The 27,494-nt window shown below is 47.6% G+C and overlaps 1 protein-coding gene across 1 annotated transcript; it reads left to right on the plus strand.

The window, feature by feature from the left end:
- Nucleotides 1–1,546: 1,546 nt before the first annotated feature.
- Nucleotides 1,547–27,473, plus strand: ptgfrnb (prostaglandin F2 receptor inhibitor b). The gene is made up of 11 exons (XM_083685251.1): nt 1,547–1,848; nt 5,037–5,405; nt 7,496–7,903; nt 9,285–9,650; nt 15,744–16,063; nt 16,184–16,304; nt 17,701–17,920; nt 18,074–18,258; nt 18,804–18,911; nt 24,391–24,696; nt 24,833–27,473. Exons 1-11 carry the CDS (start codon nt 1,761–1,763, stop codon nt 24,994–24,996), a joined length of 2,655 nt encoding a protein of 884 aa, XP_083541377.1. The 5' UTR covers nt 1,547–1,760; the 3' UTR covers nt 24,997–27,473.
- Nucleotides 27,474–27,494: the final 21 nt, after the last annotated feature.

Raw genomic sequence — 27,494 nt, forward strand, 5'->3', positions numbered from 1 at the left:
AAAGAATAGTTGATTTGTGTATTTGGTGGTAATCCTGAAATCCTGGTGGATGGATAACATGAATGGCTGAAAGAAAACAGCCACAATCTGTTAACACACTCAGATATACAACGGGGCATACTTTACAGTCTCTACTCTGACCCACCTGGGTAGATGTTGCCCTTAGGCACAGATCTGAGATCAGTGTCAATCCTAACCTTAACCATTAAGGGGAGGATGCAAAACTGACCTTAGAACAGTGTCAAGGACCAATGCCACTCTGCTTCATAAAACAAAGTGATTTTTTTTTTTTTTATGTTATTTGAATGGGACAGTCCCACTCAAATGTTCTATTTTTATTTTTATTTTTTTATTGGATAGAGATAGTGGAGAGAGACAGGAAAGAAAGGAGGAGAGAGTATGTCAACAGGGCAGGGGCTGCCCATGCCGACATGGGCATATGTGGGCACTTTAGGCCACCCCAAGGCCACCACACAGTTACTGATGGGTGAGAAGAAAATATATCTGTAGGATTAGTGTGTGTGTGTGTGTGTGTGTGTGTGTGTGTGTGTGTGTGTGCGTGCGGTCACTGGTCAGTCAATCTGAACTGCAGTGAGTCTGTCGCGTGGCTCAGTATAAATAGAGGGCGTGAGAACAGATGTCTGTGTGCTGTGTGACCATGCACACCCACCCTCTATTGGGCACCTGGCAGCCTTGGGCCTGTACACCGCACACGCACGCACGCACGCACAGACACACAGAGTAAGGTAAAAATAAAACATCTAAACGCAGCAGACTGAACATACAACCCCTGAGACCACATGCCCTTTAACCCCAGAGATTTTGAGTCCTGACCTTCCACCTCCTCTAACCCCAACTTCTCTCCCCCCTCCACCCACTTTGTCCACCCAAAGGCTGGTTCAAAGCTAGTTTCTTTCTATGCTGTGTGTCTGTGTGACTTACCGTATAATAGACTTTGATTGTTATTTGTCTTTGTCCTGCAGGAAATCAAGCAAGCAATTATAGTCCAGGGTTTGCCTCTCAAGGTGTATTCTGTGTGTGTGTGTGTGTGTGTGTGTGTGTGTGTGTGTGTGTGTGTGTGTGTGTGTGTGTGTGTGTGTGTGTGTGTGTACGGGTAGGGCAGGCAGCTGTAAACGTCAACCTTTGCTCTGCCTCACACAGCAGGACAGTCTTAGAGGTACAACAGTCGGTTAAGTTGCCCCTAATAACAGATCTAGGATCAGATCAAAATAGCCCAGTTTCAAGACATGTATTGTATCGAGATAGTCAAACGAGGCTTTCGGGTCTACATGGTAGATAATGTCCATTATGGGCGATAAATGACCCACCTAACAGCATTATTGTCGGCCCATCTTTGGTGATGTTGATGATGTCGTATTTTTGTGTGAGCACGAATTTAATAATAATTTGCTGACGCCTGTGCGAGTCATTGACAGGGCTACCTGTGAAGACACCGCCACACTGCCCTCTCCATCCAAAAACTAACTTCCGGACACGGCGACGCGTTCCTCTCTCTCCTTCGCCCTCCTCCCAGTTAAACCAAATACCGATTAACAGCAGTCAGTATGAATCATGCGAACGCTTGCGGTCGCTCCCACTGGACTGTCACTCCACGCATGTTCATTTAACGGATATCCGCACGTACACTCGTCCTCTATTCCCGAGTGCGGTAATTTTACGGAATTTCTGAACAGTCGCGGGTGGTTGAGTTTTTGCACAGAAGGTCCAAGCGGACTTCTTTCACACCGTGTCCGATTTGGATGACAAAGGAACGGGGAGACAGAAACACCCGCGCTTGCAAGATGGAAAATCTCCCTTATACATTTCTACTTTTCTTTTTATCTATTGGTAAGTTCTGCATATTGAGTTTATCAGTGAAATAGTCTGATAGCCTCACGTCGCGATAACGCGGGAAGAGCAAGCATACATTCTTTGATTGATTCGTAGCCTTTGACTTCATGCTGGCGGGTTAACACTCAAAATCAGAACAAGGCTATCAAATTCTCAATTTAGAGGTCATAGCCACTTATCTTGGTGACAGTGTTACAATTCACTCCACAGTGGGACTGTCGTTTCAAGATTCCCAGTTTATGTTTTTCCCTCTTTTGTAATGACGGTTTTCTCCGTCTTGATTTTCCCACGCCCAACTTCCTCCTCTTTACCTTTACCACCACCCTACAGGTGACAGGTCATTTTCGTTTTTCGCTGGGGAGTTCAAATCTGTCCATGCACGGGCAATCCCATTCTTTAATTGAGAAGAAATTATTAAAATCGTTTTTCGCTTTTGTTTTAGGACAGCGAACGAGATAATTTCGGTCCAAAAGGGCGAAGAAGTCATTAGTTTAATTAAGAGTCCTAATAAGGACAATTGTCCTGTAAACACGCAAGATGACCCGCCAGAGCACTTTAAGCTCAAGGGCTCTAGCCCGTCAAATGCGTATAACTCCCCCATTTCATCATTTGACAAATTGTCGAGGTTTTAAGCTCTTATCAAAAGGATATGTCGGTCCACTACTAAGGGTCTCCGCGTTAGTGATTGACAGCAAAGCATTTAGTTTTAGAAAATATTGTTAAGGTAAATTTCCAGTATCATACCAATTTTATTTAATTTAACAGGTTTATTTTATGAGTAAGAGAGACACTTCATTGTGTGTGTGTGTGTGTGTGTGTGTGTGTGTGTGTGTGTGTGTGTGTGTGTGTGTGTGTGTGTGTGTGTGTGTGTGTGTGTGTGTGTGTGTGCGCATGTCTAAAGCCTATTCTGTGTGTTATTTGTGAGTGTCTAGGCTGAATTTAAATAAGGTGTGTGTGTGTGTGTTTTGAAGTGGCTAAAGAGAGAGGGTATAGCCTGCACACTCCTCCCCAAACAACAGGGTTTCTGATGTACACTCCCATTCTTCCAATGTGTGTGCTTCCCATAGCCCACATAATAGTTTGGTGGCATGACACTGGATTGAATAATGAATAAAGGAGTCAGACTTTGGTCGGTTCAGATGCTGTGTATTGTGTTAGAGTATGGGTTCTCTACTCCTTCACTGCAATAGATCAGCGCAGTTCAGTCTCCCCCTCCCCTCAGCTAGACTCTTAGGACTGCCTGTGCACTCCATGGCCCTAAAGGAAAAGAGTTCGGGTGAGGGAAGGAGAGAGGGAAAAGGAGAGAGAGGGAAGGAGGGAGAGAGAGAGGGGGAGACAGACAGGGGGGGGGGGGGGAGACGGACAGACAGAGAGGGGGAGACGGACAGAGGGGGGGGGGGGAGACGGACAGACAGACAGAGAGGGGGGGAGAGAGAGAGCTGGCTCATCACACACAGTCCTAAGTGTCAAGCTCTATTGTAGCAGTTGTATAGCCTCCCTGAGTAGAGTCATTCAAAACACTCTTAACAGCTGATGTCACTAGAACCTTTCTGGCACATTCCGTGTGAATTTGGCACAAAAATCCCCATGATGTCTAAGATGGTTCTGAAAATATCTTCAAAGGAATATCCTGACTTGGTTGGAAGGAGTTTTGAAATGCATTTCTTATTTTCATCTAAATATTTAGTGAGAAACAATTCATCAAAGTTGGGGTATTCGTGATGTTTTGGCCTTACCCAGGCTTCCCCATTTAGTCAGGAGATGGTACCAAGAAAGTCACAATGGCTATTGAAACCTTATTTTATCCTCTGTAGTATGAGCAGCATCTGAATTTTGATGTCTTTATTCATATTGTCGTTTTTATAAGTATGAACATGAATAGTAAGCTATACTTTTTTAGTTTTTTGGATAAGAAATACAATTATAATATCCTTAAGATGTTTGAAATGGAATCGAAACTCATCAAATGCATTTGTGTGGGCATTATGGAAATGTTCTATGAATGCTGTTTTTTGGTTGGTTGAACTGACTCTGATGAGTGGTCAACTATTTCTAGGCTTCTGGTTTGTTCCTTGAAAGCTGCTAGTGCTGGAAGTCTTCTTTTTGTTCTTGCCAAATGATGCGGTGGGTGGGTGGGTGGGTCGGTGGGTGGGTGGGTGGGTGGGTGGGTGGTTGGGTGTGTAAGTGGGGGCTATATGGTGGCAATATGGTGGCAATATGGTGGCTATATGGTAGCTATATGGCATGTGGAGTTACGACAGATACTTCATTCTGGCCGAGGCATGTGCACACTGTTTCTGTGTGCTTGTTGAGACGGGCCTGCTGTGTGTGTGTGTGTGTGTGTGTGTGTGTGTGTGTGTGTGTGTGTGTGTGTGTGTGTGTGTGTGTGTGTGTGTGTGTGTGTGTGTGTGTGTGTGTGTGTGTGTGTGTGTGTGTGTGTGTGTGTGTGTGTGTGTGTGTGTGTGTGTGTGTGTGTGTGTGTGTGTGTGTGTGTGTGTGCACGTGTGCGCATGTGTGCACTCACACTTGCTGTTCTCTAATGCTCGTCCAAACAGGCCCAACAGAGGTGTTTTCTGTCTCCATTTAGAATGAGTGGTTTAGCCTGTTCCCTGCCTCTGCCGTCTCTTTCTGTCTAGAGCCTGAGGTAGCTTCCTCAACTTTTCCTTCATCAGCACTAATCTGAAAAGACGGGATAGGTGGAATCCTCGCTTTTCTCTCACTTGTCCCATTCTGTTTCCGCTGTCAGTGTGAATAAAGGAAAGGAGACTAGGAGATGTGCCCTTTGAGTGCAGCATTGTACCAGTTTCGCTGTGACGTGGATGTTTTCCAGGATCCACACACACATTCATCAGTGACACGTTCTGTGTGAATTTGGCCACGGAATTTCTATGATGTCGCAGATTGTTTCTGAAACTTCTCCTCGGAGGAAGGATTTGCAGGACCCGCACATGGACGACACTTACACACAACTACGTCATAAACACAACTCTTTTACACATCTCACCATAGGTAGTTATCGGAGAGGAACCAAACCAACTATTAAAGTATGATAAGCACAAGCTAAGAATAGAAACAGGTTTATCATCAGATACTTATAAAACAGAAAAGGTTGGAGGATGAGTCAGCGTGCTGTCAGCGTGCATGCGTGTGGATACATGTTTATAATGTGTTGGTTTCTTTTCTAGGCCTGGCCTCTGCTAGGGTGGTCTCTGTCTCTCCTGGTCCTCTAATCCGTGTAGAGGGCCAACCCGTGTCACTGCGCTGTGATGTCACAGCCTATGAGGGCCCCAGAGAGCAGGAATTCGAGTGGACGATGAAGCGGGGGGAATCACTTCCGATACAGATCATCTCAACCTTCGACCTCAGGTACTCAGACACGTCACTGAGAGACCGTGTTGCCAGCGGTGACATCACATTGGTGCGGCTGGACGACAATTCGGTGGAGCTGAGGATAAAGGAAGTGAAGTCATCAGACAGCGCCACCTACCAATGTACCACCACAAGTACTGACTCTGTCTTCAGCGGGAACTATGTAGCAGAGGTGCAGCTCACAGGTGAGTCACATCCAATCTAATTGTCTTATGCATGTGACAACATCACTCCCTCACTGAAGTGTGTGTGTGTGTGTGTGTGTGTGTGTGTGTGTGTGTGTGTGTGTGTGTCTGTGTGTGTCTGTGTGTGTGTGTGTGTGTGTGTGTGTGTGTGTGTGTGTGTGTGTGTGTGTGTGTGTGTGTGTGTGTGTGTGTGTGTGTGTGTGTGTGTATTAGATCACACACACTCGCTGCGTTGGAGCACAGTTGCAGTCCAGTGTGGTCTATTGAACATGGACCTCACAACTTAGTTATGTGTGACTTGCTCTCTACGGTTGTCAGCCCAGGCTCCCCCCTTTGTTAGGAGAGGTCTGGGGGGATGCCCCCCTGGGAACACTTTTTGTTTTGAGGGGGACCATGTTGCCTGCTTCTAACATTGGGGGGTGACATGTCCCCCCCCCCCCCCCCCCCCCTACTTCACTTGTTCCCCCCCCACTCACCAGCAACATTAAACTTGTGTCCAAGGTAGCAGTATGTTTCATGATGGGAGTACACTCTGATGGGTTTGTTCATTATTGTAAACGTGGTGGGGGGGGGGGGGGGGGGGGGGCTGATCAGATTTAGATCTGTACCCACGGTTGCCTGCGCTATATCTCAAACACACACAGCAGATGCCAGGTGGGTGTATTTGGCTCATGTCAAATGGGGGAGGGGAGGGGAGGGGAAAAAAAATCTAGAACCTGTCGGAGGTGTAGAGTGGTGAGATGATCAAATCTGCTGCAGTTAAGTCTGGTTGAGATTGTGAAACATGGGATTTTCATTATGCTGGAGCTGAACTAGACATGCTGGCCCAGGGTGTATCCTAACCCACCGTGAGTGGACCACCATGTAGGCTGTCTTTACAGAGTAGTGGAGCACCCTTTCTATGCTGCCGCCCTTCCACACTGAACAACATGCTATACTCAGAATGCTTGTTCTGCTATGACAACCACTCCGCTGAGTGGTTGCGTGACGTTCATGACCAATTATGCTTGTTCTGCCTCTTTCACTTTCTCTGTACCTGAGCATAATGGAGAACACGTTTAGCTGGTTGGAGAAAGGAGGATTTGTCATTGATGGTTTTGACAGTCTTTTGGCAGCTCCCTTTTAGCAACGATCAAGTGCTTTGTTTACAACGGCAGCTCAGAGGGAGAGAAAGAGCCATGTCAAAATATCAGAGTCTGAAAGCACAGTAACCGTTACTGAGGGAGGGAGACACCGAGTGAGTGAGGTGAGATTGCAGGACACTGGGATAAAAATACGAGCAGGAGAAGGAAGTCCCAGCTCTCTTTGGCCCCCCTCACAGTTTACCCAGCTGTGACGGTTCAGAGTAAACTGGGCCTCTCGCTCGTTTGATGGGATTATCACATCTAAATCCTCTCTTACACGCGTGTCGACATCACTCCTGCACTGAAAGGTGTGTGTGTGGCTATTTGTGTGTGTGTGTGTGGGGGGGGGGGGGGCGGCTGTGTGTGTGTGTGTGTGTGTGTGTGTGTGTGTGTGTGTGTGTGTGTGTGTGTGTGTGTGTGTGTCTGTCTGTCGGGCTGTATCTCCTTGTGTGTGCGTGTGCGTGTGTGTGTTCATTGGCATTTGTTTATCACAGCTTATGAAACCATAAATGACTTTTGGCGATGAGAGAGGATCATCGAAATGGAAGGAAATGAAAGGACACGGCATTTGATTGCCTAAGTGGTTCACGGCGGTATATCTCAGCATCTCCGTCGCCGTCTCCGTGACGTTTTATGTACTGTAGAGTTGATATTATAATATTTGTTTAATTTTATGGGTGCATTCAGCAGTCAAAGGTAGCTTTGTCTCCTCATCTTCCTTTCCTTCATTTGCATTTGTATCAAATGACAGAGGTAAAATAGCCACTTTCACGTGTTCTATTGCCAGTGTTTGAAGTGGATTGAATGAAGTGCCAAGACTCATTTACTGTAGGTAACCTACTGGTGGTCATATTGTACATTGGATAACCTATAAGAGACGTGTGTGTGTGTGTGGTGTGTGTGGTGTGTGTGGTGTGTGTGGTGTGTGTGTGTGTGTCCAGTAGTAACTGTCTCCTTTCCCTGCAGTGATCACTGACACCCTCAAGGTGTCCCCTGAAGCCCCCCAGCCTGTCGTCCCTGAGGGCGGTGACATCACCCTGTCCTGCAACCTCACCCGCCAGCTCACCCACCCCACCTACCTGTCAGTCACCTGGTCGCTAAGGAGAGGAGCTGCCCCATTGGAGGAGATCCTGACCTTTGGCCCAGAGGGGGGGGTGACCACCGGGACTGGCTCCGCCCAGCGTTACGCAGATGGAGGGATCCGATTGGCTCTTCGTGGTGACGGGGCCTTCGGATTGGTGGTGTCCGGGGTAACAGCGTCTGACGAAGGGGTGTACGAGTGCACGGGGAAAGAGTGGACGCACGAGGAGGGGCAGTGGAAGAGCATCGTAGAGAAGACTGTTAAGATGGGGGCGGTGACTGTCACACCTACAGGTAAGGGGGGGAGGGTGTGTGTCTTATGGCTGCATTGGAGGGAGGGGGAGGGACCTAGAGGGATGGTAGAGTCATTTTTGTCCATCACAGTCCTTTTTTCCCCCCCATCAGTGTTCCTGTCTGCTCAAGAGGCCCTTGACACAGAGCATCTTAGCCTTCTTCTACCCCCCTCTTCCCTTTGTTAGCACACTGAGGACCCCCCTCCCCCCCCCCCCCTCTCTCTCTCTCTCACACACACACACACACACACACACACACACACACACACACACACACACACACAGCACTGGTTGCGCTGCAGTTGCCTTGGACACTCTTACTGGGTAACCATATCCCCATAAAACTCTCCTGCATGGGCTTTCATTAAGCTGGGGGATAAGACTGAGAGTAGCTCTGTAAAGGCCAGAGAACAGATACGAGAGAGAGAGAGAGAGACAGGAGAGTGTTCTGGCTTTAGTCTTTTAGACTGTATCTAAGTACAGTGTAGCCAAGCAGCCAGTATTGACTTTTGAGAGACTCAAAGAAGTCAAGAGGATCGGAGGAGTCGCACAGTGTGAGCTTTGTTCACGGTTTTCTTTTCTAAACACACACCGCTCTCTTCCATAACACATCTATCCCACCTACTACCTGATATCCCAGGGTTGGTTATTGTTGAAGAGTCCAGGACTTTATTTGATATTCACCCTTCAAGAGGGCTTCACATTTTCCTGCAGTTCAGTCTCTGTCTCATATCAGACACTGTAAATGTTCCACTAGTCCTCAATGATGAACCAAGCGTTATTGGGGTTTTTTCTGTGAAGCCTGAAGCCTTTTTTCCACGTACAGCAGCTTTTAATTCTTACCCTTTCATACTTGACATTTCAACATTTTCTAGATGTTCACAATTGGCTTTTTAATAAACCATAATCCCTTTTTTCTATCTTTGGGTATTTAGACTCACTGCTGGCAGTTGGGACTTGGATTTAATCAAATTTGTATTAGATTTTAATCTCCCTTCTTCTCTATTTACTGTTTGGGGTATAAGACTTGGCACTCTGCACCGCTGTGGCAGAATGTTTCGTCACTTGGTCTCCACCAGAAATACAGTATATGACCAGTCACAAAGCATCCTCAAGCCCAGTGGTCTTCTCTGGTGGTCCCACTGGGGACCCACAGGGGTGTGCAGGCTTTTGTTCCTGCCCAGTTACACACATCTGATTCAACTAATCATCAAGCCATTCACCAGCTGAGCCAGGTGTGTTAGTACTTGGGATGGAACAAACTGTGCTCACCCTGTGAGGTTCTAGAATGAGGATGGAACACTGCTCTAGCCCCCTACCCCCTGTTGTTTGGTTCTAACGTCAGCCATGTTGTTGTTGTCCCCCTGCCTCCCTCCCCCCAGCCCAGTCCTTGCTTGTCTCCGCCCACTCCAACACCACCCTCAACATGGATGACACCCTGACCCTCACCTGCACCATCGCTGCTGGCAACCTGCCCTCCCTGGCCCTGGAGCTCATCTGGCTGGTAGATGATCGAGAGGTGGTCAGCCTGGGCCGGGATGGGGTGGTCTCAAACGGGTCTGCCCTAGTGGGGCTGGAGCGGGCGGGGCAGGGGGAGTTCAGGCTGTTGGTGAGGGGGGTGGGGAAATCCGACGAGGGGCTGTACACATGTAAGGTCCGTGCCTGGGTCAGGAGAGGAGGAAGAGGAGGGTGGTACCAGGCTTCTGAGAAGACCTCCAACCCAGTCCAGGTGCTGGTCACCCAGATAGGTGAGTCTGCCTTTTAAACTATCACTGTTTTGTCATGTTAGAATTCAATTAAGATGACCATGTATAGCTGACAGTTGATAGCTTGCTAAAGGTTTGACATTTACAGAATACACATTTTGTGCAATATAATCAACACAACATTGTTCATTATCAACCCACCCTCAGCGGTTTGCCAAAAAATATTGACCAAAGTGACTACTTTGTTGTTGTTTGAATCCCAGATTGGCCCTTGTGGTGGTTTTTAAGTGCTTACCTTTGTTCTTTAGTTATGTCCAGTAGCTGTGATCGCTCAACTTGGAGATAAATGAGAGAAAACGGGACAAGTTTCTTGCTCCATTAAGCACCAAAACATCCTTTTAGAAATTCCAACGCTACTTATGTAACAACTATATGTCCTCTGAGGGCTGTAACTAGGCAATTGGCATATTCGTAAAGTAATATTTAAATCAAAGAATATCTTCATATTTCTCTTCCTGGGTACAGTGTCTAAGGCCGCCCAGAATTCCTGCCAGAACTCTAGTGAGCTTCGCAAGAACACTAATAAAAACGAACCGTTATGCATTATGTGCTACAGCTAAAAGGATGTTGTGGTGCTTAATGGAAAACTACTAGAAACGACTTGCCCTGTTTACTCCCGTTCTGTCTACAACTTGAGGCTGCTAAGGTAAGCACTTAAAAACCATCTGGGTCGATCGTCAACATATACATCCCTCTATATAGGGCCTTAAAATGAATGGAGCTGTCAAAATAGTGAACCAACTGTCAAAATAGTGAACCGTCCCTTTAAGCATAAAGACTGATCCTTTGTTAGCCATACCCTCTACAGGCATGCTCAATCACACCATGCCTTTAATTAATGTATTGTCCTGTGTGTACACACACACACACACACACACACACACACACACACACCTCGCAGCAAGCCCAGTCCATTAGTCAGGCCTTTTGCTAACACCGCCCCCCCCCCCGCCCCCCCTGTGTGAAGAGGATTGATTAGTCATGCCTTCACTGTTCACTGCTGTGCTAACTCCTGTGTCTGGTCTCTGAGAATATTCTGCTCTTTCACTGTGTGTGTGTGTGTGTGTGTGTGTGTGTGTGTGTGTGTGTGTGTATTTCCTGTGGTGTAAGGTGTACAGTGTGATCTGACGGTGGTTCTAAAGACCCGTGGTGTCGCACGCGTACAGTACAACACCCCCAGCCATCCATCAGTGTCAGTCGGTGGTCTGGTTGCCTGGTGGATAGAGCTCTGGAGTCTGCACCCCAACACCACTGGTTGACTTGTTGTAGAGACAGTGGCGTGGAGGTTGTTTCGTGTGTCTAGACGTGTACCGAATTCAGATCGACACCGCTCCCTTTTTCTTTCAGTATCAGACGCTCCTCTTCTGACTATCACAGTCTGTATGAATGGAGCGGCGTCTGCCGGCAGGGTTAGTTAGACATTTACCGGAGGTGCGGACGGCTGCCTGCTGTATAATATGTCAGAAGGCACCGTGGGACCGTCGTGGGTCCGCGGGCGTATACAACGGACAGGCCTGTAGGCTGCATGTCGCATTTGGCTGCAAATGCCACTGAGATTCACGGTGTACAGTTAGGATAATAGAGGAGCGGTGCAGTCAGTCGTGTGTGCGTGTGTACGAGTAATGAGCACTCCGCGCTGCGCTGGTTGTGGCTGTTTCCAACGCTGCAGGGCGAAAGCCGGTGTGAAAGTTGTTCTGGTACGGATTCTCATGGGAGACAATAAAACATGATGCTTAGATACTGTATAGCCCTAACTCTCTCACACACACACACACACACACACACACACACACACACACACACACACTTCAAACACTGCTGCTAAAACATCTATATAGGGAAGGAATGCGTAGCCCAAGGCCAGAGTGTAGGAGTTCCTCTCTATCCCCATAGAGCCCTACACAAACACAGACGTACCACCTCTAAGCTTGGAGGGGTGGAGGGGTACTGGATGGTTGTTTCTGTCTGCCATTGTTTATTCTGGAGGCCAGTGCCCAGGGCAAAGCCGCGTGGGAGAGGGGCACGCTCAAGGCCAGACATCAATGGAGGAGGAACTGACTGTGCCTACACATTGCATACACACACACACACACACAATCAAGGCTTAGGAAGTGCACACTCTCCAGAATACGTCACAATGTACATCTTTCCATATACTGTAGCAGCAGAGGTGTAGTATTATGCTAAAGGAGGAAACCAACCGGGAGCCACAGTGGCCTTGGTAACTCCCTTTACTATGGTGGCCTTGACTCAGACCTCTACTACTACACGCTTTTAAATCAGTCAAACAAACAACAGTTCCTCTGTCTTGCGTACACAGTCACACAGCTGGTTGTTATTCATCCTCCTGGTGTGTCCCACAGCCCCCCTGGGGTGTGTTAGTATGCCTCCTGTAGAGTCACCACCAGAGTTCTGTCTGCTCTTGTCATGGTGTTCACTGTGCTCTGTTTCCATATGTAGATACCTGACTGATTTAGTGACTAAATATGTAGATACCTGACTGATTTAGTGACTATTTTCTCTTGTAGTTCAATCCCCCAGCACCAAGAGGATGACACAGCGTGCCCAACCCCCCCCCCCCCCCCCCACACACACACAAACCATGTGTTGATACACCACAAGTTGCAGACTTGTAATACTCACAGCACTTAAACCAGAATGCATACGCAACCATGCAGGTGGTCAAGACCTCTTCAGGTTCTTATCCATGCGCCATGCATTGGGTTAGGTTAGGTTATAGTGGAGATTGGGAAGAGGTGGGTGGAGGGGGAGGGGAGACTAACATGTAGTTATTGGGGGAATACACGATGATGATGATGATAAAGAAGAACGTTGTCAGAGGTTGTGCAACTTCTATACCAGCCACTCAAAGCTGTAAAAGTTGCTTTGCTTGATGGGATGGGATGGGGGGGGGGGAGAGGGGGGAGATGGAGAAGGGACAGAGAGAGTGTAGGAAAGGGGGATTTAGAGGGAGGTGTTGACAGGATGGAGACTAGGTGGAGGAATGCACTGACTCTCTGGGTCATATCTGGTTCACTTCATGCATACACACTCTCTCTCACTCACTCTCTCTCTCTACAGTGAAACCAGAGACACTGAAGCAGTGCACGTCAAAGCGTTTTGGCAGAGACGAGGGTCCCATGAAACTCCGTCTCTGCTCCTCGCCTCTGCCTTCTCTCCAGATAGAAGCTCGTCCCCGGGCTATTGCATGTAGGCCTTGAATAACAATGACTCAAACCTGGCCTCTGTGGAAGTGAACCTAAGTGAACTGAGTCAAGCATTTGTCTTTATTTGATTGTATTGACTCACACCACTGCAAGGCATGACTCTGAATCAGATGTGTGGTGTGCAAAGCAATAGGGAGCAAGTGTTGTGGGAGATGATTGATGTGAGGTAAAGCCAATGGCAATAGGTCTGGAGTTTTTCCCCGGTCTTTGTATTGGGTAACTGAAGGCCACATTTAGTCCACCAGACCTTCCACGCATATTTGGAAAAAGATAACTGAAGATCGAACATCTGCTCTTCTCTGTTGAAATGAATGAATCTCCCCTTGGCGTTTCGTTTGAGTCACTCTGTCTGTCTGTGTGTGTGTGTGTGTGTGTGTGTGTTCTGAATATACTCCTATAGGATGAGGTGTGCCTGTGACATTGGTATACGTGTGTGTAGAGACATGCAGGGCTACATTGTTTTTGTTGACACTTGTATTCAGAGCAAGGTGTCAAGTAAGGAAGTTGAAACAGCCCCACAATTAGTAGAAGGACTAAGTAAGCTTCAACACATTAGAGTGGAAAAGTAAAGTGAGAAATTCAACTCTAGTCTGTCAGACGCCGTTTGAGTTGAGACTGGCAGGTAGTTTTCGTCCGTTATAAACAGGTGTTTTCTCTATGGCAACGCGCCAAACCACAGAGCAGAACGTACCCTGAGTCTCACACCCTTTTGACTTCCAGAGGAGTGACTCCACTCCAATGGTTCCCTCACTAGTCAATGATTGTTCTTTTGTATTGTACAAGTCACAGCTTGGATTCTATTGTGTGTTTAGTCATTTTGTCAAACTTCCTGTTGTGTTGCTTAGTTCCAAAGTTGTGCGATTCTATGACCTATTTTCACCACACAAGTTGAGCCCAGACTTGTGTGTGTTTTACTTTTGAAACTCCAGTATGTTATCAGTGAATCACACACACCTTTGAGATTTCTCTGGCAGTTACAGTCGCTCAGTTCTGCTGTGTGTTTATGGAACTTGAGACGTCCCTTATCCAGCTGAAGTGAAATGAGAACCAGTTTTATCAGTTTTTTGGATCACCTGAAATATTTCCAAGTGGACCTATTGTTTTGGGAATGTGTTTGCAGCTGTACAGGCAGTCTTAGTTACTGCTCAAGGAAAACATTTTTCCGTTGCGTTACTTTTGTGGTTTAGTTTTTTCCAAGTAGATAGTTTCTGGTGTGATTTACCTTTTTGTACCATTTTTAAAACCATCTTGTGAGCCTCCAAATAACCAATGTTATGCTTTATACCCACACCAGACCGCCCAGTCTTGAGCTACGACCCCAGTAGAAATTAGCGAAGACACCGATCAGTGGCCCTCACCCACTACTTGAGAACCACTGGGCTGGATTCCATTCCAGAACGTTGTTCCCTCCAGTGTTCCCTCATTCACTTCCCTTCACAGTCTTCAACGTTCTGGAATGGAACACAGCCCTGGTGTAGAGTGATACTGCCGGAGCTCTGTGTGGTTGAGTTTAGACATTGGCAGTAACTAGCTTTTTTGAGGGTGGCCATCTTACCACCAGAGCTCAATAAGTGTCCTTCACTGGTATCAGTGGATCAGCTCTCAGTGGATATCGGTTTTCTTTTGTACCTTTTATTATTCTGTTAACAAATAGCCCTGGACCGGTTCCTGTGTCGTGTATAATGGGTCAGATTAGGGATTGTGTTGTGGAGCTGAGCTCCAGTTTTTGATATGCAGATTGTAACTGGAGCTGTGCTTTTCTCATCTGTAGTAAAATGAGATGCAGGGTCCGTTAGCGTTGTTTGGCTCACGATGGCGAAGGTGAAAGTGCAGTGCAGGGGAAGCTTACCCTCGATTGAATGTTCTACTGTCCCCATAACAACTGTCCCCATAACAACCCCCCCCCCCCCCCCCCCCCATTCTCCCAGAGACCCTGACCTTTTGGTGTCTCTATGCATGAGGTTCAGACTAAGTCACATCACTCAGTCTGTTTTTACAGCTTGTGGAAGACTGTGTTTTATTTCGTTCCATTTGTAGGCTCTTGCTGAAGATGGCATGCGTGTGTTTCCACAGTGGGAGAGTGTGTGTGTGCCTTTTGCTGTATTTTTAGAACAAAGGCGCACACACAGCGTGTCAGAAAGAGAGGGTGATAAGAGAGGGAGGGAGGGAGGAGGAGGAGGGATGAGCAAGGAGGGAACGGGCACATGGGTAATTGGCGGGGATCCTCTAGTCACGAAGGAAGTGGGGAGGAGGAGGAGGAGGAGGAGGTGTGTGTGTGTGTGTGTGTGTGTGTGTGTGTGTGGCAGATGGTGACAGTGCATGATTCAGCCCCTGTGACGTCCAAATGACACGATGCAAACACTGATCCACACACACACACACACACACACAGATGGAGCTAAACGAGGTCTTGGAACCGTGTGTGTGTGTGTGTGTGTGTGTGTGTGTGTGTGTGTGTACTGTCCAGTGGAGCATGAAGGGCCAATCTGTAGACTGGTGGTCTGACTTGAGACACCTGCCTCAGTGTTCACACCTACAGAGAACTCACATCCACCTCACCACAGACACTTAACACTGATATACTGATATTCTGCTGTCTGCTCTAACACACACACACACACACACACACACACAGACACACACACAAACTGCCTGTTGGAACCGTGCTTACACACAGGGAAGAGCTCACTGTCAGTGGATCTGAAGTAGCTTACAGATGGTGACTGCTCGGTGATCAGTGTGCTGCAGGAGAGTCTGTGTTGTTATTATTGAACACTAAATGCACTATAACGGCTGGTCTGTTGTGTCCATTGAAATATGCCCTCTTTCTTGATCTCTCTCTCTCTAGAGCCTGATTTCAGCGTGACCCTTGAACCTTCGTTGACACCCCAGGTCACCGGTGAACCCACTGAGCTGACGTGTCACGTGACCAACATCACCCACCTCCCTGCTGTGGGTCGGCTGGGCGTGGCCTGGGAGTACACGCCTCTTCCCGGCCCTCCCGGAGACCGCCCGGCAACCACAGAAACGAGCCAGCCCATTGGTTCCTTGGACGCCCAGGGCAACCTACAGCCGGGGATGTCGTACAAAGACAGGCTGGACTCTGGTCTCATCGCTCTGACGCGACTGGAACCTGATACATTCAAGCTCCGCTTCCTACGCACACAGGTGTGTGTGTGATGTGTGTGTGATGTGTGTGTGTGTGTGTGTGAAGTTACCCCTAACCACTGTTGAGAGCTGTGGTTGTTAGAGAGTGCTAACTAGTTGTATGTGTATCTGTGCCTACAGGAAGTGGATATGGGGGGGTATGCATGCAGCGTGGTGGCGTGGCGCCCATCCCGGCAGGGTGGGGTGGAGAGGGCAGCAGAGTACCTGACCCCTGCTGTCACCGTGCGCTGGGAGCCCAAACGTTAGTACTCATCTCTGTCTCTCTCTCTCTCTTTCCACCATTTCTCTCTCTCTCTCTCTCTCTCTCTCTCTCTCTCTATACATTTCTTTCAACCTCTCTCTCATGTCCCTCTTTCTCTCCCTACTTACATACTCTCTCTCTCTCTCTCTCTCTGTCTCTCTCTCTCTTTCTCTCTCTCTCTCTCTCTCTCTCTCTCTAATCCAGTTTTGCCAAAGCAGTTTTACAACAAGTTTTACAACAAGAGTACAGTATTACTACAGAGCTGCAGAGGTCAGATGTGGTTGATGTGTGACAGTCGAGGCCCGTAGATGTGAAGCCCTCCCGTGTTCCTCTCTTTCGTCTGGGCTGTGGTGATGTTGTTTTTTTGTAGATTGTTAAAGGCGCCACTGTTGGTCTGAGAATAGGAAGCTAGAACCATACCCACCAGAAGCCTGAGACAAACAAACACACTCCTCACACACACACACTCACACAAACACACTCCTCACACACACACACACACACACACACTCACCGACGGATGCAGCAGTCCCTAGCACACATCAGAGTCGGCGGTAGTCACAGTTTGATGTGAGTGACAGCGATGAGTCATATTTTCCAGAGCCTAAATGGTTCTTGTTGACTTGTGAACGCCACAAAAAGACCACTTGTTATAAACCACCGACACACACACACACTCACTCACACACATACACTCACTCACACACATACACTCACTCACACACATACACTCACACACACACATACACTCACACATAAACTCACACACACACACACACACTCATTCTGAACTCCATATGGCTAATTAGATCATTGAGTAGTTCTGCATAGCTATGAGTGTTGATGAGTGCGCAGGAAGTAGGAAGTCTGTTCTCATCTCTCTCTCTCTCTCTCTTTCTCTCTCTCTCTGTCCTTCTGGACACTGGTGGAATTCCCCTTCCACTCTCTCTCCCTCCCCAAAAGCTGTGCTCCTCAGTCAGTCTCTTTGTCCATTCATGTCCATTCATGAAGTCATGACGTCCAGGGTTTGATGATGTAGAGATGATCTCTCTGATGTCTGTCCCTGGGGTCACTGACAGCTGGTTGCTGTGCCCCAGCAGCTCACAACCAGACTCTATGGTTTATTGTTCATCCTGTGTCTGTGGAAACCCATTACCTACTCAGACGTGGTGGCATGGTTGCTTCCCCTAGTCCCCACCACCATTATCATGCCAGTCTCTGTTGCCCATCCTCTTGCAGAAACAGTTTTCACTTCCATTTTGCCCCCAGACCGCTGTGGAAGTTGATGCGAAGCCTCACATCCCTAGCCTAGAACATAGGGTAGCGCTCTGATTGATTGATTGACTGACAGGCTAATTGATTGATGGGTCAATAAACTTAGCTTGTCAATGTCCAGGTCCGTCTCTGAATGTGGTGGCCAAGCGTGTGCGTGAGGCTTCGGGGGGCGGAGCCACCTTTGAGATGAGCTGTTCCGTATCCAATGAGCACTTGCAGGACCCAGGCTACTCAGTGCTGGTGCAGAGCCAGGAGAGTGTGGAGGGGACCACCCGGACCATTGTCTCCCTCAGCCCTGACTCTGTCTTACAACATGGGGCTGCCACCGACCCCAGCCGCAGGTGGGCCTGGTGACACACACACACACACACACACACACACACACATACACACACACTGAACTGCAGGTATCTTGAGACACACACACACAGTATATAAGCCACACTATAGAAAAGGATTTAAATGAAGATGATGATAAACTTGGTGGTCCACAGGGATAGCTTGGTGCTGAGTAAGACTGGGCCGGCAGAGTTCCGGTTCCGTCTGGCAGGTGTCCAGCTGGCGGACACCGGGTTCTACTGGTGTATGATCACAGCCTGGACCAAACAGCCGGGCCAGGCTTGGACCAAAGTTGCCAACTCTGAGTCCAACAAGGTCCAAATCAACTTCCAGGAGACTGGTAGGTGGAACCACCAACACACACACACACACACACACACACACACTTAGTTGTCTCCCTCATGTAAGACTTTCTCCATGTCATAATTTACTCATTATGCACACACACACACACACACACACACGTACTGTAACACATTTTAATCTCACACACCATTGGCCTACTTTTTTTCTAGCTATGTTTGATGTTGTTGGTAGAGGGCTACAAATAAACCATCCCCTACCACTGTCCCTGGGAAGGTAGGCCCCTTGTGTCCCCCCCGCCCCCCCCGGCTCTCTCTGTCTCTCTCTCTCCCTTCCTCTCTCTCTCACGGATGGTAGCTTAAAAGTAGTACCCCATGGCAAATCTTTCCTGGACAAATCAATAAAAAGCTGCAAGTGTGTGTGTGTGTGTGTGTGTGTGTGTGTGTGTGTGTGTGTGTGTGTGTGTGTGCGTGTGTGCGTGTGTGCGTGTGTGCGTGTGTGCGTGTGTGCGTGTGTGTGTGTGCGTGTGTGACCCCCCACACTGTCCCTGTGCCTCATACTTATGTGTGTTCCTTCCTGTAGGTCCCTCTTTCCAAGTGGCCATCCGCTCCGACACCACCAGTGTGTATCCCTGGGAGACGGCCAAGATGGAATGTGACCTCAGTGTCTCTGGCTCCTCCCCCAAGACTGGTAAGGGATGGACATACACAGTGCACCACTACACACGCACACACACACACACACCCTCTCTACGATGTCAAGTGCTTTGAGACCTAGTGAAGATCTCAACAATGCATTAGATGTCTTTTTTGCAACATACACACACACACACACAAAAAATGAATTCCTTGCCATTAAAATGATCCTAATATATGCTGATGTCTTCATCTATTTCGTCAGGTGATTAGTCATTTACAACAGAAACTCATTCACACCTCGTTTATCATCGTCAGTGTTGAAAGACATGGTGCTGCATGGTAGATTCTCTTATCAGCTCTCCTGCTCAGATCTCACCCTCCCCCACACATGAGAACAGACCCTACCTGCCCCCCCCCTCCTCCACCACCCCCCCGCCCCCCCTCCATCTCTCATCACACATCACGCTCGTCTTTCTGCACACGTTCTTTCCTGTCCCCGGCAGCCCAGATCAGGGATTGGTGGAGTGTGAACCCCTCTCTCTGGAAGGCAGCGCCCTCAGTCACTCTGTGCTATTCTCTCTTTCTCCCCTCCTCCTTTTGGTTCCTTTTTTTTTTCTTTTTTTTTTTCTTTCTCTCTTTCAGACCTCTGTTTTCCGTCTCCCTCCCTTACGTTATTAGAACTAGAAGAAGACATCACACCCCACCTCTCGCTCTCTCTCTCCTTCCCTCCTTCCCTCCTTCCCTCCTTCCCTCCTTCCCTCCAGGGTTGAGAGGGAGGTTTCGTGCGTGCGCGTGCGTGCGTCTTTTAGGAGTGTGTCTTTATGTATGTATGAAGGTCTGTGTATTCTATGATGCACATGCTTGTATTCACATGCGTGTCGTAGATTATACAGGAATGTTGTGGTAATTTTCTCGGCAGTTGCAGCTGTTTCAGTACACTCACTGATATTGGAGCATGGCTAACATCCAGGGAAACCTGATTGGCTGGAATGGCATGATGGTTATGTAGCATGTTAGCCATAGAGTGGTGGACACCACCCTGGTCCCGGAGAGCTACAGAGCAAGCTTTTGTTTCAGACCAGCACTAACACACCTGACGCAGCTGAATCAACCATTCTAAAGCCACTATGTCGTTACAATGACAAACAGTCCCAGGTACATTGACGCACTTTAAATACCGGTAAGCCTGGTTGTATTGACACTGCCATGTCTCATTTCCTTCAGGAGTGGCAGTGGTTTCATTTCGGTTAGTCATGTGCCGGAAGGTATTGCCCAACCCTTGCCTCCGGTGTCCTAAATACACACAAGCGTGTACATGTGTGCGGTTATTTTGTTTTGTCATTTCACCTCTGGCAAGTTTTAGTTTCGTCATGGGATGTTTGGTATTACCCAACCCATATCACCTTTGTGTCTAAGTGTGTGCACACACACACACACACACACCAAAAAAAAATACACACAAAGGGAATACAGTAACTGAAGGTAATGGTTGAATGTTAAGTAGTACAGTGCAGCACCTCATCCAGCATTCCCACCTCAGTGGCAAGCCTGAACAGGAGCAGCCTTTTTCTCCACTGCTTGGAATGGAGCAAGAGGCCAAGAGTCAGGGAGAGAACTCCAAGGTTCCAATACTCACTTTAAGAGTGGAGAGAGAGAGAGGGGGGGGGGGGCAGAGAGTGGGGGGGACAGAGAGTGAGGGAGCACATGTTTTGGTGGTGTTGTTTGTTGCCCTTGTAAACTGATGTTGTTGAACACCGTTTTCACTGCCTGTTGATGCGTGCAGACACACAGACACAGACACTCAGTTCTTGGAATGCCAGGAAATATGTCAAGAATTGTGTGTGTGTGTGTGTGTCCTTCAATGTGTAAGAGCAGTTCTGACACAGAGGATGTAATCTTCAGATCTGGAGAGCAGTCAGAGCAGTAGAGTGACAGTTGTTATTCCACTAAATGTTGTTTCCAGGACCCAGTGTTCTGCCTTTTTCCTTGGAGTAAGTGAAGACTTTTACAAAATGAAAGGGAAAAATGAACTGTGAAATAAAGATCTGGAGACAGAGCATCGTGTTATGTGTTTTCAGCTGTACTGTTGTCTTTTTATTGCCCTTTGAAAAGAACAGATGCTCACTGTGCACAAAGTCATACATTTTAGTCAATCTGGCCCTGCTGAGTTGTCAAACTTTCCGTAGTCTTCAAGTCCTATCAGCAGCTCCCATCCCTCCTCCAGCGGTTAGACTTACCCAACAGAATCAAATTACCCAGCTGCCCCTGCCTAGCCCCAACAGCCTGCAATTAATTACACCATCCCATGGTCCATTACTCTCGGAGGGAGGAGAGGAGAATAGAGAGCTCTTAGGAGTGGCAAGAGGGAGAACAGGCCAATTCACTGGGAAAAGAGTCTCAGACCATTAAGTCCTCTTGTTAATAAGGAGAGGCAAGAAATAGAATGAGTAGAATGGACATGATCATGGCCCCTGGTCCACATATCATGGAACATTAATTGGGAGTGTCTGTTCTAGTCATTCTACCTCTGAGCCCAGTGTGGAAGCAGTCATTTAGTATTCCTGTGTGGTGTGCAGTAATAGGGCTTTATGGGGCAGATGTAACACACTTTGTTTCATTAGTATCCTTGTTGATTTCAGCGCTGTGTATCCTTGTGTGTCTGCACTGTTTGTCTGTGCTGCTGGTGGCCATTTTTGGGGGGGGGGGGGGAGAGAATCAATAAGGACAATTCATTTCTGCTCATTTGCACATGCAGCCACTGGTGAGATGTGTCTTCAGTGAGGCCACGTGTTAAAGAGGTGTATACGGGTGCAGTGGAGGGAATCGTGTAGGCGGCATCCCGATCGTTACTGGTGAGATCACACTGTTGATGGTGGTAATGTTCTCATTGGGCTGTCTTTGGTTGTTGTGCTACTTGTGGTGAAAAGACCAAGGAATGGTGGTTGTTCTAAAGGGGGGGGTACCGCGGCCGGGGCCATTCCTGTAGGTGAGGAGAGGGTTATCTACAGTGCCTGGTACAGGGGGTCTTGGCATGTCCAACCGAAACCCATGGAGTCTAGAATGGTCTTATCTGTGAGACAACCGAGTCAGGACATTCATATGACTCCTGTATGTCTTTATCCTCTCCCCCTGCATAGTGCTCGGTGTTGAGAGACACAGACACTCAAATGGACTAATCGTGACATAAGAACATACAGTATCTTAAGACAGATAGCTGTGTACCCTCACTCCCCTCTCCTCTCTCCCCATTGATTTGAACTTGACTGGTTTTAAACAACAGCTACCAAAGATCCCTTTATAAATACCAATGCATATACCAGGATCTACAGTTGACACAAAATGGGGTGGAATATAGGGCCTTCAGACCACTTTTTAGCTGTGATAACGTCTTACCCCACTTTTGATTTCTTGGAGGACTAGCCTCTCCCATAGTTCGGAGTAAGCGTTACTGGCCCATGGGAGCTCAATTAGAACCGGAGGAATCGTCCTGAGTGGCCCGAAATCCCTCTGGCCCTTTGCGCTGAGACCCATGTCACATCCCGTCACCCCTCGCCTCGGCACTCCGCGTTCACATCCACAGATACGAGACGTAACCTCTCCTCTCTCCACCACGTCCGCCCCCATCTTCATCACGATCATCAGACAGTAGCGATATCTTCGTCTTCGTCGTTATCAGAAAGTAGGCCTTGTATTATTAGCATTAGGGCAGTGTGGATATCAGGAACAGCACTCGGGGAGAGAAAGCACATAGTAATGTGGGACTGTATCTTCAAGTCTTTCTGCTTGACTTGCTCTAAGTAGCCTAGTCCAACTCCACAGTGTGGCCATGAGGTCCTTGCACAGTGGCCTAGTGAGTTGCGTTACATGGGGGGGAGGGTGCCACTGATGTGTTCATTGATGTTTAAAACTCTGAACAAAACTGTTTGTTTTCCACAATTCTTTTCCTTTTTTTCCAGCTCTTTAGCAAATTCAAAGAACACAATAAATAAGTGAATATACAAAACAAAAACAGTTCATACAGTATCATAAGTTATTAAATAATGTTATGGCGCATCCTAGAAGATGGTCCCACAAGGCCCCCAGGCATCAACACATCAACCTTCTCAATTACTGGAAAATGTGGGCTTCAAAGAAATCAAGCCTGCAATTGTTTCCCACATCTCATTATTACGTGAACCAACTTTGTTCACATTACAGGACACCACATTAGATTAAAAAAACTAACGTTTGTCAGGCGTTAATCCATGAAAAGATCCTAAACAACGGGTTCAGTTTGTACTTGGTCCTCTTCACACAAAGCTTCGTTCGTCATTTTGTCTTCAAATTATATCCTCCATGTTGGAATCAAACGATCCATGACTGTAACATTCTAATTTGCATTCTGATTCAGAATGTTATTGTCTTTGTCTCCTAGTTTAGCGCCAACATGGGGGCCATTAGACTGGATATCAAACCGAGCGAGCAGAGGCCCCGTACATGTTTATCACGCTGTGTGTCCACTGAGGTGGGGAAGCGGTAATTAGGAAGGCCACTGGAGAGGAGATCAGATGTGACTCTACCCTTCATTCTGGGTCACTGCTCTGCTTCCTCCGTCTTCTGTACCCGTCACCCTCTCTCTGTCCCTTTCTGTCTCTCGCTGTCCCTTTCTATTTTGCCGCTCATTGTTTTGCTGCTCATTGTTACCACTCTTCTCTTATTGCCTTTATCATCCCTTCCCTCTCTCTTTGTCTCCATCTCAGAGATGCCATGTCTCTAGCAGCTCACGGGGGTGGTGTGTGTGTGTGTGTGTGTGTGTGTGTGTGTGTGAGAGAGAGAATATGTGTGTGTGTGTGTGTGTGGGAGGGAGGGAGGGAGGGAGGAACAGTGCTAATAGCTCCTCTTTGACACATTAATGACCAGTTAGAGGTTCTCCGAGCCGCAGGCTCCAGCTCAGATCTCTCTGATAGAGAAGGAGAAATATGGAACAGCAATGTAACCATAATAGAAGACATGCCTGTTTTTGTTTTATAACCTCAGTGTGTGTGTGTGTGTGTGTGTGTGTGTGTGTGTGTGTGTGTGTGTGTGGCACCACAAACTACATTTTTTGCATTTGTATACGCCTCTCACTCTTGCCTCCACACATGTCCTGTGGTCCTCTGTGGCTCAGTTGGTAGAGCATGGCGCTAACAATGCTTTGGTTGTGGGTTTGATTCCCGCTGGGACCATATATACTGAGAAATGTATGCACTCACTGCAATATTTGGATAAAAGCATCAGCTAAATGGCATATATATATATATATATATATATATATATATATATATATATATGTATATGTGTATATATATATATATATATATATATATATATATATATATATATATATATATATATATATATATATATGTATATATATATATATATATATATATATGTATGTGTGTCAATAAGGTATAACAGTATAACAATGTAACAAAGCGTATATGCTGTTCTATACTGACCCAATGACAAAGTGGTTTTAGAATTCACATTTCTCCTCTCTATCTCCTCAGACGACCTGTCTTATGAGGTGCGTTGGTTCATGACGCGCCTTAGGGGAGGGGACAACGCCACCCCCCTCGCCAGCATCGACCGCTTCGGAGTCATCAAGAAGGGGGAGCGTAACTCCAGCAGCGACGTGTCCCTGGAGCGCACCGACACCCACGCCTACACCCTGAACGTCCACGCCACCCAGGACAGCGACTCGGGGGAGTACCACTGCTGTGCCACGCCCTGGTACCTGTCGGCCTCCACGGGGGCGTGGACGCAGGGCACAGAGCTCACTTCTGCCAGGGTGTTCCTCACCGTCCGCTTCGCCAGTGAGTAACTCACACTGAGTGCGTGTGCATGTGCGTGTGCGTATGTATGTATCAACTAACGGTGTCTCTCTCTCTCTCTCTCTCTCCCCCTCTCTCTCCCCCTCTCTCTCTCTCTCTGTCTGTATTTTCTCCACAGTGTGGGACTCTATGAAGCTGCCTCTGCTGTATGGGGCCGGGGCCTCGGTAGCCGTGGGGCTCTTCTCCCTCCTCCTGGGCCTCGTCTGTGCCCACTGCTGCTGCCGCAACACCACACACACACCCCGCTCACGCAACAAACTCATGGACCTGGAGATGGACTGACATACACTCACACACACGCACACACACACACACACAGACACTTTCTGGAACGACTACAACCCCGCAGCCGACGAAACCAAGAGCTCACGCTCACGCGCTGAGATGTTACCACGGCGACGGCAGCCAACTGACCAATCACAGTGCTTCTGGTGCGCCACGTTGAACTTTTTAAATGCACCGACGGGAGACGAGGAGGAGATGCTATAGGAAAATATACTGTGGAAGTGGGGAGGAAACAACCACTGAGCTGAACACACTGATCAAGAAGACTGCAGTGTTTGTCTGCAATGTGAACGCAACCTGAGGTATTGCACTAAAACCCTGGAGTAAACCTACCATAAAGTGTGGGCTCGCGGTCTACGTTCATCCTGAACACTAGTTTTTTTGAAATGAGACTTTTTAAAGCTTTAAATGGAGATTATGTGTATATTGTGTGAGTGTGATCACTGGGAAAGCCAGTTGTGTTACGTGTTGTGTCCCAGACCTGTCCCCTCCGCGCGCTCTCGTCCAGGTCACTTGAGAATGACCCAACAGCAACTGTCCGGGTTTCCTGGCGCACGGTGATGACATCAGGATACTCTCTTAAAGAGAGGAAGACTTCTGGACCCCACCTTCTTTCCCCTCCCTGTACACTGACTGTGGTGCTACCCCCACTGTGAATGACACTGATGTTGTGAGTTGTACACAGTGTGACCTGGAGCATAAGATGGGGAATGTTCGGAACTGTGAGAGAGAGAATGAGACACATGCTTGTGACTGAGAGGAGTGACGTGACTTAAAGGATAGTACCGGTTTTTTGATGCTATACCTCATTTTCCACTTACTTGGAATTTTGTTGACTCATCCGGTGACTTATTTTGATTAGTAGTCGTGCTGTATGTACTGCATGACTACTTAAAAACCAAACAGGAAGCTTTCTCGGGTCGAATATTATACTTGTAATAGTGGGAATAACTAAGTGTTTTTATATACGTGTGTGTGTATAGGCCACAACAATGAGATGGCTGTAGAATGTCTTGTGGAGATGTTTTTTAAGTAGTCATGCTGAGAGTGACGGTTGCTGTCCCTGTCCACTTCCACTAGCATTGCTAATGCTAGCCTTAAGCCCAGCAAACGTTGCTCAAGAACTCACTCCAAGTAAGTGGGGAAAATGAGGTATAACATCTACAAGAGAGAGAAATAATGTGCGAAATAAAGAGAAGAGAGAGAAATAATAGAGAGAAATAAACGTTTTTAAACACTATTCAAGGGGGAACTGCTATCTAGCCTGGCTCAGAGGGTCTAATGGAGGGCTTGGTGCTACGCCATAGGCCTTATCTACAGTATCTGCTTTCAACTGCTAGACTCACTCTACACTGGTCTGGAAAACACAAGATAAAGGAAAAGCCTACTTGTGGACACCCAGCAAGAGCCCTCCTACCGGGTTCTTTCACATCGGTACACAAGGAGGACGGGAGGTGACGTGAGGTGGCCATTTTAGACTATTGAGATGCACCCCAAGAATGAAGTGGGAGAAGGATGAGTCGAAACCCCAGTCCTCTAAGGGTTAAAGTGGCCTCCTTGTTTAGTAGGGCACAGCCCCTCAGGGGAGCGTCCTCCCCTCTTTCTCTGGTCCAGGCCTCTGTGGGCCCATAGAAAGGCCTGGACAGGCTCTGAGGGTTCTTGTCTATGTCCCTAGGGCATCGGTTAGTACAGCAGTATTTAACAGAGGGACAAAAACCTGCCCTACCCCCCCAACTAATAACCCCACCAGGTCTTTTAGAGGGTCCGATAGTTGATATCCTGCTCTTTCCACACACACACACACACGCGCACAGACAGACACATAATCAAAAGCATTCCTTATACTTCACACACACCCCAATATCAACACACACACAAAACTGTCACGAACACGCTGCTTAAACACACCCACCACCAGACCCTATATCCTGTATTCTGACCTTTTTACGAGCAAAATCATACTGCTCTCTCACCCACCCACACACACACACACACACACACACACAACCACACAACCCTAACACACTACACCAGCGTTCTCCAGTATGAATGCACTTCTTGTGACCAGCTGTGTCTGGGTTCTGGCAAGCCAGCGCCACCAACAGGAGAGGAGCCATAGTGCTGATCAACATAGGACTGTTTCTCCACAGGCCGACACAGAAGACGCCCCCCCCCCCCCCCCCCCCCGACACACAACACTGCAAGTTTTTATTAAGGATCATCCTTCCTATGCTGTTTTTATTTTTATTTTTGTAATTTTATTGTGTTTTATGTTTTTAAATAGATTTTTAAGTCCTTTATTTTGTAAATGACTATAAAGGCTGATATAAATTGTATCTGATTTTAAATATTGTACAGTTGTGCCGATGTTTCTCTGGGTAACGATCAATCAGGTTTTTATATGACCCACAGATGCTTCCAGTCCTCTGAAAAACTTCAAATATTTCTGCCAGAATAAATGTTTTATAACAGAGCATTGAGTGAAGCTGGTTTGT

The sequence above is a fragment of the Argentina silus genome (assembly GCF_951799395.1).
Source record: "Argentina silus genome assembly, chromosome: 14".
In the NCBI taxonomy this organism is placed as follows: domain Eukaryota; kingdom Metazoa; phylum Chordata; class Actinopteri; order Argentiniformes; family Argentinidae; genus Argentina; species Argentina silus.